This window comes from Ailuropoda melanoleuca, chromosome 13, assembly GCF_002007445.2.
Source record: "Ailuropoda melanoleuca isolate Jingjing chromosome 13, ASM200744v2, whole genome shotgun sequence".
Taxonomy (NCBI): domain Eukaryota; kingdom Metazoa; phylum Chordata; class Mammalia; order Carnivora; family Ursidae; genus Ailuropoda; species Ailuropoda melanoleuca.
Window position 1 is genome coordinate 73,868,954 of NC_048230.1, and position 17,317 is coordinate 73,886,270.

The window sequence follows — 17,317 nt, forward strand, 5'->3', positions numbered from 1 at the left end:
GCCCCGGGCCCTGGGCTGTGCATATAGTTCTGTATACTGCCTGGTTTTCTGTTGGTTCTGTTTTTTATTTAATTTGAGATGGTCAGTTCCTTAATGGGGGCTCCATCTTTTTCTCCACCACTGGCTGTGGTGAGAGCTCCTTGTGAAAATGTATGAAGAGTTCCAGGGGGGCCCTGGGGTTTAGGATTCCTATTTCTCTCTGACTGGACCCTCTGTCCCTGTGTCAAGGCAGCAGGTTTGATGAGGGGGAAGCAGATGTGAAGGAGTTGGCACTCTCATAGCCTGTATGGGTGCAGAAGTGTGGGGATGGGGCCCTTTCCCAGAGGATCTGAACATCAGCGGTGTGGTCTGCGCGTGGCTGGCGGGGGGGGGGNCTTCGGGTGGCGGGGGGGGGGGGGGGTCTTGAGTGGCCCTGAGGTGTCCCATCTGAGTCCTGGGGGCCGCATCGCTGGGACTCAGATGGCTTCCCCTATTGGAAGAGGGGCATTTCTTCAGGCCTGGCTCCTTATTTGCAAATCCAGAGACTTCTCTGCCTCAGGACACAGCTTGGGAGCACACCCCTGCCCTATTTGGTTGACTCTGGACCACCTCCTCCCTGGGGGGGGGGGAGCAGGCTAATCCTTTCTCCTCATTCTTCCCAAAGTGACCCATCATCTCTCCCATTTGTGTCTTGATCCCCAGTCAGTCCTCGACTCAGGTCTTTCCATCCTGAAATAGCAACAAACATTTCTTTCCCCGTCCTTACCTCCCTCTTCGACCTCTGCCTGCTTTCTCTCCCTCTCACCTCTGGGAAACTTGCCCAGGAGCACTCTTCCCCAAGCCTGCTTGGGATCTGACGGTCGTCTTTGATGCCTTGCCCCACAGCCCCCTGATTGTCAAGGCTCCTAGATGTTTCTTCATGTCCAAGGTCAACTTTTAAGAATGGTTTGCCCTTGCCCTCCACCTCTTTCCTCTCTGGCTTGAAGGTTAATCTATCCCCATTCCCCACCGCAGCCTCCTAGCCCACTGCCCCAGCCCCAGTCTCTCACCTCTCCCCTGAAACCATCTGCCGTGCCCCAGGGGGACCAGAGCAATATTTCCGAAGAACTCTTCTCTGATCATGTCCTTCTCCAATTAAAAACTTCAGTCACCCCCACTTCCTCCCAGGTATTCAGCACTCAGAGCTCCTTTAACTCCAAACTCCCTTCCAGCCCTTGGCACGATACTTGGTATCCAATAATGCCTCTTGAAACTGTCCCCCTGGCCCCAGCACCCACATAGCCACTGAATAAAGTCTTGCAGTCTCAGGGACCCACAGCACCCAGCACCTTCTATGTGCACCCTCCCCCCCGGACCTCTGGAACAGGTCTCGGTGCTGCCTAAGGATGCTGGCCACAGGCCAGAGTCAGCAGTGCCCCACCAGCCCGTGCCTTCCTTTAGGGCAAGGATGGTGGCTTATTCATGCTTGTGCCCACAGTGCGGAGACAGGCTGGAGCAGTCAGCAGGGGGGCAACGAGTATCTGCTGAAGGAAACGGCAGTGCGTGTTAGAAAGTTCCCAGATCCCTTTCTGTTGGGCTTCCTTCCCCATGTTGGTGGTCTCCAGCTCTACCCAACTCCAGGAACCATTTATTGGGCGGCTGCTGCTTCCCAGCTTTATGACGCCAAGTTTTACAGAAGATGGAGTTGGAGGAGAAGGCCCGGAACCTGCCAAGATCAGTGAGGGAGGCTCTGCCAACAGGAAGGAAAGTTCTGAGCAAAAGAGGGGTAGGGAAAGAGAGGGGTTCCATGCCCTTGCCCTGGAGGCAAGAGGGGAGGGAAGAGAAGTCTGGCATCCACAAGGGCTGGCAGGATCTTCCCTGTGGGGAGCTCTGCACAAGGACCCCTGGCCAGTGCTGCCACTTTATCTCCGAGTCACAGATGCCAGCCCCAGCCCGTGTTCCCTGGACTGCCCTGCAGACCCGTCCTTTTGCTGGGGTGCTCGGCCCAGAAGCAGCTCTCCTCTCCTGCTGTGATTCCCAGCCCCAGGGAGACCCCTGCAGGACCCAAGCCCGCCCTCCCCCTCGAGCCAGTCCCAGCACACAGGCAGGCCCTGAGAAAGCCAGCTGGGCTGCCTTTCCTGTAAGCAGCTGCGCGCTAGCCTCCCTGCTAGGAAATGCTTTTGTTTGCTTTAATAATTAATAGCCGCTCCTCAGCCTGGGACCTGGCAGGCAGACCCGTGGGGGGGTGGCGTGGGGGTGGGCAGAGAGAAGCAGGGTGGGCAGGCTTTAGGTGAAATGGAGGGCCAGAGGAAGGGTGGGAGAGCTGGCTAGTGAGATCCTTCCCCTCCCCCCACCCCACTGGGGGGCCTCCGTGGCTGCTGAGACAACTTCCTGTGGCAGGTGAGGCCACCTGCCACTGCTGCCCAGCAGCAGGAATAGGGCAAAGCCTCCCCTCCCACAGGCCCCTCTGGACGCAGGTTCAGAGCCTCCAGTTCCTCCCTCTGCCCACATTTTCCAAGTGGGTGTGCCCCAGTGGGCGCAGCTTTTATCTTCCTGGTCTATGGCACAGCTAGGCTCTGGGCCCGTGGGGCTGGGCAGGGCTAGGCCACCAGACCTTGGCTGCGGCCAGGAATGCCAGGCCCAGTTTGATGGCCATCAGCAGGCCCAGGGGCCCAGGGGAGGCCTGCAGGGAGCCGGGCCGGTGGAACCCTTGGAGGAAGGAGAGAGGACACAGAGATAAGAGAGATCTATGGGCCAGGATGGGCAAAGGAAAGGCTTAGATTAGCAGAGATTTTAGGGAAAGCTGAGACAAAGGATGAGACACAGGAGACATGCTTTTGTTCCTTCCACCTCCTGGGGGAGGGCAGGTAAAAAGGAGCCTCCCCCTCATTGCAGGTGACCTTAGGGCTTGTCTCCATCTCCCCAGCATCCCAGATTCCAAGGCAGATCAGGCCCAAGCCAAGACACTGCTCAGAACCTTGGGCTATGAAGGCGGCAAGAGTTTAGGATTGGGTAGGGGGGCAGGGGAAGGGAGAAGATCTGAGGATGCCCCTGGGGGGAGGCCAAACTCCAGCCTGGGCCACTTGTCCTCTGGGGGGTTTAGGATGCTTGTTTTAAATTGCTCGTATTTATTATAAGCATGTAGTCAAGGATGTAAGGAGCCCCAAGTGGCCTGCTGAGGACAGAGTTGAGATGGTGTGGTGCCCTCTGTACTAGAAAGCTGTGACAGGGCCCGGCAGCTGCCTCGAGAAGGGCCCTGGTGGGTCCTGCCCTGCTCTGGGAAGGAGCATCTCCAGGGGCCGCTGTGACCCCCACAATAGCAGCTAGACAACTCTGCAGCCCTCAGATGCATCCCCCAAGCGCAGGCCACCTGAATGGCCCTGGCCAGGAAGGTCAGGTTGTCCTTGGTGTCAACTTTAACCTGGATTCCCAGCACCATACTCAGGAAGCCCATGGCATTCGTGCTTCCTGCAAAGCAGGCGTACTCAGACCATCAAGTCGCTGCACCCAGCAAAGCTCTTCTGTCACCGTCGCCCGCCCGTAACTTATGGACTATTCCAGAGCAGAAGATGGGAAGGGGGGTGAGCAGGCCATGGTAGAAATACGAAAAGGAGCGCTTTCTCCTCTCACATCCGGGTTCGTGATTACGAGAGCAAGTGCCTCACCGCCTCAGCACACTCCGGAGTTGAGAGGAAACTGTTTTGAACATTTTGTTGAAAACAATCTTTTTAAGAAAGCCAAGAGATGTGTGATTCTTTTTGGAGTCTCACAAAAGTGATGAATGGGGCTGTTCTCACCATTCAGGTGCATTTATCTGAAGAAGGCGCCTGTGCGGCATGTTTCTGCACTAATGATACTAAGGGAATGAGATGTTTCTGAATTGATAGGCTCCAGGAACACATGTACCAGGTGAGGCAGTTCTTATGCCTACCTGCTAATTTGCAGTCAGTCCCTTGGGCTGTAATTTTACTGGCTTCTCACACACAGCAGGCCTCTGGATGGCTGGTGGTTAGTACTCCGCCCCTATCCCCTCAGGCCCTTGGTAAAGTGTCTGCTTCCACCGCTGGCATCTGCTTCCTGAGACTTTCTTAGGCTGCCCGAGCCTGCACTGCCCACTTGCACACCAGACCAGGCGCCCCTGAGAAATGATGCCCCAGGAGCCCTCCACAAATGGCTAACTGAAGTTGGTGGATAACTACCCCAGCTCCCTCCTCCGAAGCACCTGTTCTAGACTGTTTCCAGAGCTCCCAGCAGGACCGAGGAGCTGCAGTGGCCCACAGCAGTAACTTCTGGAGAGAGCACCCTTTATGGAGCGCCTCTCCTACTCTTTCTCATTCCCCAGCCTGGCCAAGTGTGTTTGCTGGAATCACCTCCCACATCAACTGTTTGCATTTGAATCCTTGCCTCTCCAGACTTCAGACTTCGGGGACTCTATTCCTGCTTCCCTTTTCCCTTTTAGATAAGGGATTCATCCCAGTAAATATCCTTGCAATTTCTCCCCACACCCCAGTGGTGGTGTTGGGCAACAACCCCACTCGGGAGACTACAGAATCAGAGACGCTGGCCTTCGTCCACATCTCTCTGTCTCTAAGCTTGTATGAGAGCAGACAGTGGCCCCGCCTCCCACCTCCGACACCTCTCACCCAGGAGGCACCCAGCAGGGGCACTCTGACCTCTCTGCATCCCCTGTGTCCGTTTTCCGAGCTGTTTGAGCAGATCTCTCGCTCTTTCATTCTTTCAGTTCTTTACTCTTGGTTTGTTTTCAGATTACAAGAGCTAAAGTCTCTCCCCTGCCGATCCTCTCCCTTTGGGGCTTGCCCTTCCATTTAGGCATGCCGATTGCTCACCTACTGCACGTTGGGGGTGGAGGTGCACAGGGGAACCAGGAGAAGGAAGGGCTAGTCCAGAGCTACCCCACATTCTTGCTGATGTATTGATCCTTCTGTCATTTTCTGTCTCTTGTTCATAGGAAATACGAGAATGCCTTTCTAAAGCAAAACTTTTTCTGTTTCACCTTGAGCCTCTCCCATGTCCTGCAGGGGTATGAACAGGGTCAACTGGAGACAGTCACAGAGCAGAAGCAGCCCTGGGCATGCCGGCAGGGGTTTTGCCCACTCTACAGTCCTCTCCTGGGCTGCAGGAGCGGGGGTGGGGGAGCACTGGAGCTGTAATACTCATACTGTTCTGTCCTTGCTCTTGCTAGTAATCCTGTCCAGGGGCTGTAAACTAGCCGCCTGTCCCGTTGTTTTGCCTGGATGGCTGTGAACCCGGAAGGATGAGGGTGCTTCAGAGCCCCTCGGCAAGGTGGGGGAGGGAGGATCATGCTGGGCTGCCACAGGAGAAGCGGAACAGAACCTCACCCCTGCTTTGGGGCCAGGCACCAGCAGGTGAGGCAGGGCATCTCCCTCCCCGTCCCCCAGCTGCCAGCACTGGATACTGGTCCACAGGCCCCAGGTACCCCTCTTTCCTCTCCCTGGGTTTCCTGACCTCTCTCCCCAGGAATCCCCTCTGGCATGGAGGGCAGCCCTGTGAAGGGAGTTTGGCTTGGGACTTGGGCCAGACTTCCCGGGTCTGGTCCTTAGAAGCCTGGCAGGAGCTGGCAGGCAGCCAGGACCCAGGACTGACTGATATTCGCCAAGAGGGATGGATGGGAGAGGGAACTCATGCCAGCCGCACTGATTTACTCTTGGCCTGGAAGTGCAGGGGTGTGTGAAGACAGGGTGTATCGAGTGGTGGAGGGGACTGGGTTGTTGCTCAGTGTCAACCCCTCCTCTGTTAAGGCCCCTTTTCCTATACCCTCCGGCCCTGCTGTCTGAGAGCCTTCCAGGCACCTTTCCTGGTCGAGCTGACAGAATAAAAGGCCTAGTGGTCTGGGAGGGCTCCACAAGCCCACCCCCTTCCGCCTTTTCTCCCCTCAGGTGGTCCTGGAGCCCGACCCAGGGAGCATCTCTTCCCCCTAAACTGGTCCTGGGGCCAAAAGGAGGAGTCAGGGTTGCTGTCTCATTAGCATATTCATCAGCGGTAATCAGGGACCTGCTGTGATCAAAGCTCTTCGGGCTTCTCTGCCTCTTGGCAAATGGGAAACTGGAGGGTCAAGGCCCGGACTTGAAAGGACTTTGTCGCCTGAGGGGGAGGGGAGGAGAGGGCAGAAGAGGTGGGAAGCTGGAGGGAGAAGGACCTCCATGGAGAAAGGGACTCGTGTGGAAAGAAGCTTTGGTAGGGAAGAGAAGGTGTCAGTGGTCCCCTCAACTCCTCGTGATCAGAGACCAGCAAGACCCATCACTTCTGCCCCTGAAATCAGCGTTTCGCAAGGACCAGTGAGGCTCCCAAGCAGGCTTAAGGAGGTGGAACGATTGTCCTTTTAATGTTTATATATTTACTGTAATATGTACCAGTAAAAACACAAGCCTCTCAAGGCAGGATATCCCAGATATTACGGTTTGGCATGGAGCAGAGTAAGCGTAAGTTGATTTAAAATTATATGAAGAACAACAGTAAGGAGTGAGAAATATGGCAGACGATGGGACTCTGGTCTGAATGGTTCAAGGCAGCACTCCCGTCCCCATCCTCTCCTCTGCATCCCCGCGGCAGCTTCTCGCTTTCCCACCCCACTGCGCCTTCCCTACGGCCCCGTCTTCTAAGCCCTGCCTGGCTTCAGAACCTTCTGGTGGCCTTTCCTTGTATTTCTCAAGCCCTATCCCTCAGCCAAATTGGTGCGTAAAAAATGCGCTCAAAACTCAGCAGCATCAAACGACACCCATTACCTCACGCAGTTTCTCGGAGCCAGGAGTGAGGGAGCAGCTCGGGCTTTTCCAGAGGCTGCGGTCATCTGAAGGCCTCGCTGGGGCTGGTGGACCTTCTTCCAAGGTGGCTCGTTCACACAGCTGGCAAGCTAAGTGCTGGCCGTGGGCAGGAGACCCGGTTCTTCTCCGTGTAGACCTTCCACAGGGCTGCTCGAGTGTCCTCATAACATGGCAGCCGCCTTTGCCCTGGGTGGCTGATCCAACAGAACGAGGCAGAAGCCACCATGTCTTTTATGACCTAACCTTGGAAATCATATGCTATCGCCTGTGCCATGTTCTGTTGGCCACGAAGACCAACCCTCATACAGTCTGGGAGTGGACTACACATGGGCGTAAATACCAGGAAGTGGGGATCATGGGGCACCATCTTGGCTACCACACATGGGGAGCGCCAGCCTGAGCCAAGTCAAGGAGGGTCTATTCCTGGAGGGTGTCCCAGGGCCCCCCACATACACTTGTGCACGCTGCAAAGCCTCGTTTTCCAGCCACGGTGGCCATAGCTGCCTTTTGCAGAGGGAGGATCTGAAGCCATAGGAGACCTAAGGAACACGCTTTTCAAGAGCCTGACCCAGACGAGACAGTCTAAACTCGTGGCCTGGTTTTTGTGTCTCTTCAGACGTGGGCTTCCAATGCACCTTTTTCTTCGCTTCACTTCACTTTCTAAAATCTGTGGTCCAGTGACACCAGCCCTCACACCCGCAGCCATTTCTCACGCTGTTTGTCCTGCCCCTTTGCCTGCCGCAACTGCTGAGCCCCTGTTCATTCCTTAAGAGCCCGGGGAAAAGCCACCATCTCTGTGAAGGCTTCCCCTCATCTCTCATGGAAAGAATTCATTTTTTCTTCCTTTGCTTCTATTGTTGTTGTTGTTGTTGTTGTTGTTTTGGTATAGTAACATCTTTTGGGGGCACCCACCACTTTGTCATGTGTTACAGCTCCCCGCATCTGTCTTCCTTCCCTTCCAGGCATTTAATTCTGGCCCCGCTCAGTGCGGTGTGTCCGGGGCTTGGTACATCGCTAGGGCTGAAGAAATGCTTGGTGAATAGGGCCTTTGTTTTTCTCCTCCTGCTCTTGCCCGGGCCTTGCTTCTAGGAATCATTTCTTTTTCTTTTCTTTTCTTTTTTTTTAAGATTTTATTTTTAAGTAATCTCTATACCCAACATGGGGCTTGAACTCCCAACCCTGAGATCAAGAGTCACATGCTCCCCTGACTTCTAGGAGTCATTTCTGATAAGCCGGGAGACAGCCCATGGCGAGGCTGGACCAGAAGGACCTCCTGCCCAAGGGAGCCAGTGTGTATCTTTCCCACGGCAGAAGACCGGTCCCTGTACGCCTGAGGGGTGCGCCCCTGCCTTCAGACATAGCACAGGGGCCGGGCTGGGCAGACTAGTGGCCCTGAGCCAGTTTAATGTCTCTGAGCGTCTGAGGGACATCACCATCATCTCCCAGACGATGCCGCAGGCTCACAAACACAGTCGTGGGCTGGAGGACCCTGGGTTATTTGTTCCAGAATCTCCTAGCTGCCCCCTGATGCTCTAAAGGGCAGTCACAGGAGCCTCTGGTCAGTTAGATGGGCTGTTCATACCTTTGGTTTTAGAGATCAGCCTTTCAAAATGTGGAGCCCAGGGAAAAGCCTGGGAGGGGGCCTGGCAGGGGTGCCTCATTGCCCCCTTCTGCACCCCTTGTCCCCAGGGGAGCAGGCTAGGGTGACGTCAGTCCGGGGAGCCGAGTCTGGACCTGAGATCCCTGGCAAGGGTGGAAGGGGCCCATCCCATCTGATCTCGGCGCCCAGACCAGCACCCCCCTACCTGGTTGGAGGCGCTGGGGTCTTTCCCCCAGGAGGGCGCTTCTGGTGGTTGGCCAGCCCCTTTCCTCCTCGCAGCGGCGTGGGCCTGGCACGCGCGCATTTTGAGAAGCAGCCCCCCTCCAACCTCAGGAAATCCAACTTCTTCCACTTTGTGCTGGCCATGTATGACCGGCAGGGGCAGCCCGTGGAGGTGGAGCGCACGGCCTTCATCGATTTCGTGGAAAAGGACCGAGTGAGAGGCTCGTGGGCTCACGGGGCCAGGGCGTGGGGGAGGGGGGCTTCAGGGAACCCCTCCCCAGGGGCAGGCGGATGGACAGCAGGTGGAGGGGTGGAGAGGGGGCTGGGATGGATGGAAGGGAGGGAGGCAGGGTGGACTAGGCAGGGGCACTAAGGGGAGACCGGAGGAGCCTCGGGAGCACTGAGCGTCCTCCCCATCCTGGCGCCGCAGGAACCTGGGGCTGAAAAGACCAACAACGGGATCCACTACCGCCTCCGGCTGGTGTATAACAACGGTGAGTGAGTGAGGCCCCCCGGCCCTTCCCTTCGGGTGAGTCCCGGCTCCCCACACCTTGCGTGACCTATCATGGCCCATTCCTCGGGGCGAGGAGGGCCTGGTTCCAGGTGGGGAGGGTATGGAGTGTGGTTCAGTCATGCGAGGCCACAGCAAGCCCCTCCTCCTCCCCACCCTTAGGACTTCGGACGGAGCAGGACCTCTATGTGCGCCTCATTGACTCCATGTCCAAGCAGGTGAGCCCGCCCAGGGGATGCTCAGGCCCATCTTGCCCTCCTCTTGGCCCCCATCTGAGTGAGCATCCTCATCCCTGCGCCCACCTCCCCTGTGCTCCTCATCCCTGCTGGTCCAGCTCCTGCGGCAGGAGGATGTGCGGCCCCGCCCTCCAATCTAGAAAAAGACAGTACTTGTGCAAAGGCCTTGTCTGGGGTTGTGTCCCCTAGAAGCCCGGCCTAGATGGGCGCTCAGGTGCGTGTGCTTTATAGGGAAGCAGGGGCGAAGCTCTCGGGAGAAGGGGAGGGAGGGAAGCAGGACAGAGAAAGCTGAGCAGGGCTCAGCAAGGATGTGGTCCCAGCTGGAGTCTAGCCTCGGCCTGATCCCCAGGGAGCTCGAGAGAAGGTGCACCAGACTTGTGCCCCCTTGAGACAAGGAGGCCAGGATTCTCTACCCTGTATCAGTCAGTCGTTGGCTGGGGTCCACTCCCAAGGGGAGAGTGTAACCTTCCAGACGTTTCCATCCTAGGCAGCTCCCATCTGCTGAGAGCAATTCTCAAGAGAAAGCCCTTAGCGGCCTCCACTAAGCACAGCTGGGGGATGGGTGCCCTGGTCCAGGAAAGGGGACTGGGGGGGGGGCGGGCAGAGCTTCTGCAGATCCTTAGCGCCTTGCCGATCTGGACGGTCACGGGAGGCTCCCAGGCCAGCAAAAGGAGCTTGGGGACATTGAAAGCTGAGCGAACCCTGATGGATCCTGCCCCAGGCAGGACCCCAAGTCTCAGGGCTTTTCAGAGAAGTTGTGCGTGCTGGTCAGGAGCAGGGCTAAGCAAGTCACAAACAGGCCGGTCAGTGGCCTGGAATGCAAGGTGGAGACGGGCTTTCCCACAGTCTTCCAGCCACCACCCAATCCTGGGGCAGAGGAAAAAGTGGTTTGTTTCTGGAAAGCCTGTGGTCACTGTGGTGTGGGAAGCAGACCAGGCAGTGGCCAGTGGGACTGTGTGGGGACAAGTGTGGAAGGGGTTGGAGGAGGTCCAGAGAGAGAGGGTCCCCACTAGCGAGGGACAGCCTGGACGCACTGGGGGACAGAAAGTGGGCAGCTGGAGCTCCAGGGTAGGAAGCTCACTCCTCATTTCAGGGCGAAGTGGAGGCCGGGGGCACTGGTGGGGAGGCTGGTCCAGCAGCACGAGGGGGACACGCTGGCCTGGGGTGGGGAGAAAGACCGGTGAGGAGAGCCCAGAGGGACAGTGCTTGTGAACAGGAGGCAGAGGCCCCCTAGGGACATGGGAACTGTGGAGATAGGAGTGTGTCTCCCCCACCAACAGCCTGACCTTGTGGTCTGGGGACCTCCCCCACCCCAAACACAGCTGGCTCTGGGAAAAGCTGCCTGCGGACAAACAGGATCTATAGAGCTACCTCAGGCCTCTCTTGCCCACCACAGCCCCCGGTGGGGGTCTTGGTTTGGGGTCCAGGTCCCAGTTCCTGCTTTGCCTTCTTGGGCGCCCAGAGCAAGTTGAAGGGCGCGATCTTCCCTGGGGGCAGGGCCCATCTCTCCCCTACACTTGGACTTACAAGCAGCCTCCTTCCTCTTGAACCTGTGCATTCGTCCTCTCCCCCAGGCCATCGTCTACGAGGGGCAGGACAAGAACCCCGAAATGTGCCGAGTGCTGCTCACCCATGAGATCATGTGCAGGTGAGAAGGCTTGGGACACTTGCAGCTGTGCTCCCTGGTCCCCACCAGGCCCTGCTCCTGACGGCTGCCGCCACCCCCCTCCTCGCAGCTCCCTGGGGAAGCCTGGTTGGGGAGGCGACGAGGGAGGAGGGAGGCCCTTGAGCACAGTGCTGGCTGAAGAGAGAGGGTCCTTGAGGCCCCATTAGCCTGGCCTGTTTATGTGGCTTCTGCAAGTGTTTTTGTAAGAGAGGCCTCCTGCCACCACTGGAAAGCTTAGCTAATAAAGCTCAGGGGAGGCTTGCTGCGGGGCGCTCCCAGGGGAGGTGGGGGTGGGGCAGACACAGCTCTTGGCTCTCCTTCCCTGTTACCCCAGAGCTTGGCATTTCTAGGCAAGGCCTCCCCAGGAGATGCCCATCATATAGGGTCCTGCATGGAAAAGAGAACGATGTCCAAACATCTGGTTGGGACACTGGATGTGTTTGGGAAGAGTAGTGACAAGGAAGGGGCATGAGGAGCCTTCTGGGGCGCTGATCATGTGGTCTCTCTTGGTCTGGGTGGTGGTTACATGGGTGGGTTCACTTTCTGATAATTCCTGAGTTGCATGCTTACAATCTGAGCTCTTTTGCTGTATGAGAGAGAGAGACCTGGAAGGTGGCCTGCAGCCTGCCTTTCCTGAATCCTCCAGGAGCAGCTTGCCTTTGGGACAAAGGTTTCCTGGCCAACCTTACGCTCAGGACTGAGCTCTCTAGGTCCCTGCGAAGGACCCTTCTCCTCCAGGCTCCTGGGAGTGAGTCCCCCGGACAGGGATTCCATACTCAGAGACAGGACATAGCATCCTCGACCGGAAGCATGTGTGCCCACTTGTGCGCGCACGCACACGCACGCACGCACACCCCTTCTCCTTTGTTCCCTTCCTCCTTCCCTCTCTCCTCCTCTTCCCCCAGCCGGTGCTGTGACCGGAAGAGCTGTGGCAACCGGAATGAGACGCCCTCTGACCCGGTCATTATTGACAGGTAGGGGCTGGGGAGGAGGCCCTGGGAGGCCAGGGTGGGCTGGGTTCAGCCGCAGAGCACGGTGGCATACCCCCCCCCACTGGTAGCTATAAGCAGAGAGAAACTGCCAGACACCACGGAACTGCCCCCCCTTGCCTCTGCGTGAAGCCCCTGGTGGCAGACTTCCTGGGGGCTGGGCTTAGGAGTTCTGCTCCCTGGGGAAGAAAGCCCGAACACCAGGGCAGGGGTGGGGGCGGGGAGGAAGTGACCCAGAGCCCAGAGAGTGGCTGGGAGGACGCAGGGGCTGGCATGGAAAAGGCAGGGAAGGCTGGGTTCTAGTCCCCGGCCCACTTCCACCTCTGCGCTGCTCGACTTGACTTCTCTGAACTTCCGTTTCCTTCATTTGAAAAGTGGGGACCTACTTGGCAGTTTTCAGTCTCAGGACTGTCAAGGTGATGCATGTAAAAATGCATTCTCCCACCATGATTTTTTAAAATTATTTTATTTCTTTTTGACAAGCAAATGCATATGTAAGGCACAAAATTCAAAAGGTACAAAAGAGTACCCCACCCCTATTACGGCAGACTTTTGTACCGTACCTTTTTAAAAATTTGTAACAATATAGAGATTGCGCCATATTGGAACATCAACCCTGCCTTATTCTCCTTTAATAGAGAATGCATTTACAGGAGCAAAAAATTCAAGCTTAAAAGAGTTTATAGCAAAAAGGCTCCCACCTCGGCGTCTCACCCATCCATTGCCCTCCAGATAACCAAGCTTTGTTAGCAGTTTCTTGAGATCGTCTGCCCATAGACGAGAAAATACAGATAAATATTCTTTTTGTACCTTTCCTTTTATGTTTCTAAAAATGACGGCATGCGAAATGTACTTTTCAGCACCTTTCCTTTTCTCTAAGAAACATGCGTATCTGGGAGGTTATATCAGGACACAAGAAGTCTCTTTCCTCTTTTTTGCTACTGCAAAATATTCCATGGTATGGATAAACTGTCGTTTCTTTCAGTAGTCTGCCATTGTTGGACATTTTGGCCATCTCTGTTCCTTTTCGGAGATAAAACATGCTGCAATGACTTACTTTGTCCGTGTGTCGCTTTGCACATAGGTGCATTCATAGGAGGGATGTTACAGAAGAGGAATTTCTGGGTTAGAGGACATGTGCGTTTGTTCATTTTAATCGTTATTATCAGTTTGCCCTCTGCGGAGATTACACCAACTGGTATTCATACCAGCAGTTTTGAAAATGCCTGTTGCCCACACTCTGGCCAATTAAATACGTTGTTCATTCAACAAAAAAAATTTTTTTAATATTCACTCTGTGCCAGGGTCTCTTCTATATTCTGTGGATTAAGCAGTGACCAAAACAGACAAAAGGCTTGTGTTTATGGGCTTACGATCCAGTAGGGGAGATGGACGTGAACGGAATGAATGAACGTAGATGATGTGAGACAGTGGTAACAGCTAAGGAGAAAAAGCAAGCATCAGGAAAGATCAGAGAGTGCCTGGGAAGGGGGGATGGCAACTTTAGAGTGTTCAAGGAAAGCCTCCCTAAAAAGATGACATTTGAGCCAAGACCTGAAGGAAGGAAGGGAGTGAGCCATTTTTGAACCCAGGGGAAGGATATTCTTGGCAGGAGCGGACCTGATGTGTTTAAGGAACAGCAAGAAAGTGCAGGTGACCTGAGCGAGGGGGACCCTAGGAGGAGATGGTGTCAGGGAACCAACGGTGGGGTCAGAGGAAGGCAAGACCATGCAGACAGGGCTTTGTAAGTTGCATATAGGCCATTATAGGGGCTTTGGCTTTTATTCTGAATGGCATGGAAGCCAGGGGCGGCAGGGAGGTGTTTGAGAAGAATGAGATGACCTGATTAATAATTTAGCAAGATCACTCTAGCTCATGTGTTGCCAATGACCTGTTGGAGGCGAGGGCGGAAGCGCAGAGATGAGTTAGGAAGCCAGCACGGTTCTCCAGGTGCGAGAAAGTGGAGGCTGTTATAGAGAGGGTGTTAGGAGGTGGTGGCAGGAAGTGGCTGGATATATTTCACGGGCATAACTAACAAGAACTGTTATGGACGGAGAAACAGAGTGACAGAGAAGGGAGTCAAAGACATGTCCCAGATGTCTGACCTGATCAACCTACAAGGACAGAGCTCCTATTTACTGAGGAGGAACAGATTTCAGAACAAGCAGGTTTGGCAGCAGGAAGATCAGGACTTTGGTGTTAAGATGCTTACCAAACGTCTGTGTGGCGGGCGGGGGCGACGGGGATGAAAAGCAGCTGAACACATGAGTACGGATCCCGAGGGAAAGGTCCAGGCTGTGGTTATAAATCTGAACGAAAGAAATCATCATGGGAATGAAGGCTGAAAGAAAAAAGGTGAGGTCCGAGAACTGAATCCTGGGGTGTCCAGTGTTTAGAGGCCGTGGATATGTGGAGCCAGTGAAGGAGAATGACAAGGAACAGCCAGGGAGGTAAAAAGGGAAGTCAGAGGGTTGGAGTGTTCTAGAAGTCTAGATAAGAAACTATTCCAAAAAGAAGGCAACAGTCAATTGCATCAAAGGATGCTCGCGGAGATGATAAAAAGACCAAGAATTGACCGTTACATTTAGCAATGAGGGGGACATTGGTGACCTCAGCAACAGCTATTTCTGTAGAGTGGAGGAGCGGAAGTCTGGTAAGAGGATGTCTGAGAACAGGAGAACAGAAAACAGAGGAGCTCTGGGGGTTTTGCTCTAAAGGGATCAGAGAAATGAGGTGGTGGCAGGAGCACAGCGTAAGTCCCCCCCCAAAAAATTTTAAAAAATACAGCTTCTTCATACGCTGTTGAGAAAACCCAGTAGGAAAGGGAGGAATGATGATGCAGGAGCTAGAGGGGGAAATTGCTGGAGCCGTGTCGTATAGCCAGCGAAGGGCATGGGATCCCATGCACAGGTGGAGGACTGGTTTAGCTGGGAGCATAGACAGCTATCCACGGACAGAGCAAGGAAGTCAGAGAGCCTGGGCCCAGAAGGGGGCAAATCGGGACATCCAACATGGAATCTTGCAGAAGTCCTTTCCTGATTGCTTTGTTTCCTCAGTGAAATGGGAAGCCAGGTCCACAGGTGAGCATGAGCATGGGGAAGGAGACACTAGGGCATAAAACAGTTGCTCAGGAGAGTGAGTGGACCATGGAAATGTTGTGTGATTGCCAGGCAGCACTAAGGGCTTGCCCGAGTTTTGGGGTCATAAAAGTGAGAAATTTCTCCAGCCATGCTGAGCTGCAGTGCAGGTGCTGGACAGGTGAGTGGTCACGTATAAGCATAGTTAAGGGTTTGCCAGGTGAGTACAAGGAAACACAAGAGGCAGGAGAGTGAAAAGCATATGCAAAGGGTGTTTACAAAAGGAACAAGAAATTTAAGGGCTAGGGAGAGGAATATGGGAGGGTGAAGAGAAGGCTGGATGAATGGGATTTTGGTTCTGATGGGGCCAAACAATTATTGGAGTGGAGGTACCAGAAAGGGGTTCAGCTGGAGGTTAGAAGATGGTTAGACCATGGGTTGTCTGGAGGTAGGATTATTCAGGGAGATTGCATTTATCAGTAAGATGTGGCCAAGGGAAGGTAGAGACAAGGTCATCAGAGGAGAGATGCTCGCAGAATGCAAAGAAGAATGTTTTGGAAGAATTCTCTATCTATGTTGATACTGAAATCACCAAGAATTAAGACAGGATCATTGTTCAAGAGTATATAAAGAGTGATCCAGCAGGCAAATCTTCAAGGAGTGAAGGCACGTGATCTTGGGGTTGAGAAATGATTGCAACAAGCGGTGGTCGCCATACTTTTTTTTTTCTTTTGTCGCTCTCCATCATCAAAGTGAACTGTGGTATCCTGGTGAATTTCATTTCTCTTACTCTGAGGTTGAGCATACTTTCAAGTATCTACACTCAATTTATATTTCCTTTTCTGGAAACTCTTCATTTCCTTTGCTTCTTTTTCTATGAACGACTGGCTTTTGTTACTGATTTGTAGGAGTATACATTAAGGAAATTAGCCCTTTGCATGAGTCACAAAGATTTTTTTCTAGTTGGTTGTTATCTTGTAACTTTTCTTAGGGTGACACTTGACCACCCCCTCAATCTTTTAAGTACTTCGGATTTTTGTCATATTTAGAAAGGTCTTTCTCACAGCAAAATTATGTTTAAAAATTTATCCTGTGGTTTCTTCTGGTACTTTATGGTTTCACTGTTTACATTTAAATATTTGGTCCATTTGGAAAAAATTTAAGTTATTGGGTCTCATATCATACATACAAAAGAAAAATATAACAAAATAGAAATTATGAAGCATAATAATTAATGTACACCTTTGAACTGACCAACAAACTTAGAATTAGAACATTAAATATATTATTGAAGCCACCTCTATGTTCTTTCACCATCTCACACCACTGCCTACCCCTCTCCTAAAGGTAATAAGTAAATTGAGTTTTGTGTTAACACACAACTCTCTAAAAAATAATTTACCGCATATTGTAAACACTATGTTTAGTTGTGCTTGTTTTTAACTTTATAAAAAGGATGTCATATTGTTGCATCTTCTAAAATATTCTTTTTAAATTCAGCATTATATTTTTAAGATTTTTCTATGTTGCCATATTTATGGTTGGCTGTACTTTGTGCTATTATAAGCAAAGCTGCTCTGAACATTCTTGTCTGTCTCTCCTAATTTGAACAGGTACAAGAGTGTGTTTAGGATGTAAACCTAACCCTGGAACTGCCAGGTCATAGGGCGTGCGTATGATTAAAACAGTAGGAGTCAATGTCAAACCATTTTCCAAGATGGTTGTCCTGAGCAAAATGCTCCCAGCCAGTGACTGAGTTCCTGTTACCCCACCTCCTCACAGCCCTTACTAATGTCGAGCTTCTTAATGTTTGCCAGTCTTGTGGCCACAGAGGGAATTTGGTGGGGGCCTTCATTTGCATTTTCTTGATTACTAATGAAGTTGAGCATCTTTTTATTTGTTTATTAGTGTTTGCATTCCTTCTCCTCATAAGGGGTTTTTATACTGAGTTAAATGGGTCTTCATAAATCTTAGATACTGATCCTTTGTCAGGAAAATATATTTCAAGTATCACAATGTAGTTGAACTTACCAATATTTTCCTTGTGATTTTTACTGTGTGTTTTATTTAGGAAATTTTCCCCTATGCTGAGTCATAAACATATTTTTCTATATTTTCTTCTAAACGTTTTGCAGTTTTTCATTTTACATTTAGGTTTATAACCCATGTGGAACGAGTTCTGAGGCATGGTATGAATTAAGAAATCAATGTAATTATTAATTAATCATTAATTATTCTAGTATCATTTAGTAAGT

The 17,317-nt window shown here is 52.9% G+C and overlaps 1 protein-coding gene across 1 annotated transcript in view; it reads left to right on the top strand.

Annotated features, from left to right (window-relative positions):
• EBF4 (EBF family member 4) overlaps positions 1 to 17,317 on the top strand; it is a 57,567-nt gene that overhangs the window by 1,809 nt on the left and 38,441 nt on the right. The window contains exons 2-6 of the mRNA XM_034641602.1: positions 8,641 to 8,797; positions 9,014 to 9,077; positions 9,257 to 9,312; positions 10,905 to 10,978; positions 11,902 to 11,970. Coding sequence (XP_034497493.1) covers positions 8,641 to 8,797; positions 9,014 to 9,077; positions 9,257 to 9,312; positions 10,905 to 10,978; positions 11,902 to 11,970 — 420 coding nt within the window. The remainder of the gene's footprint in view (positions 1 to 8,640; positions 8,798 to 9,013; positions 9,078 to 9,256; positions 9,313 to 10,904; positions 10,979 to 11,901; positions 11,971 to 17,317) is intronic.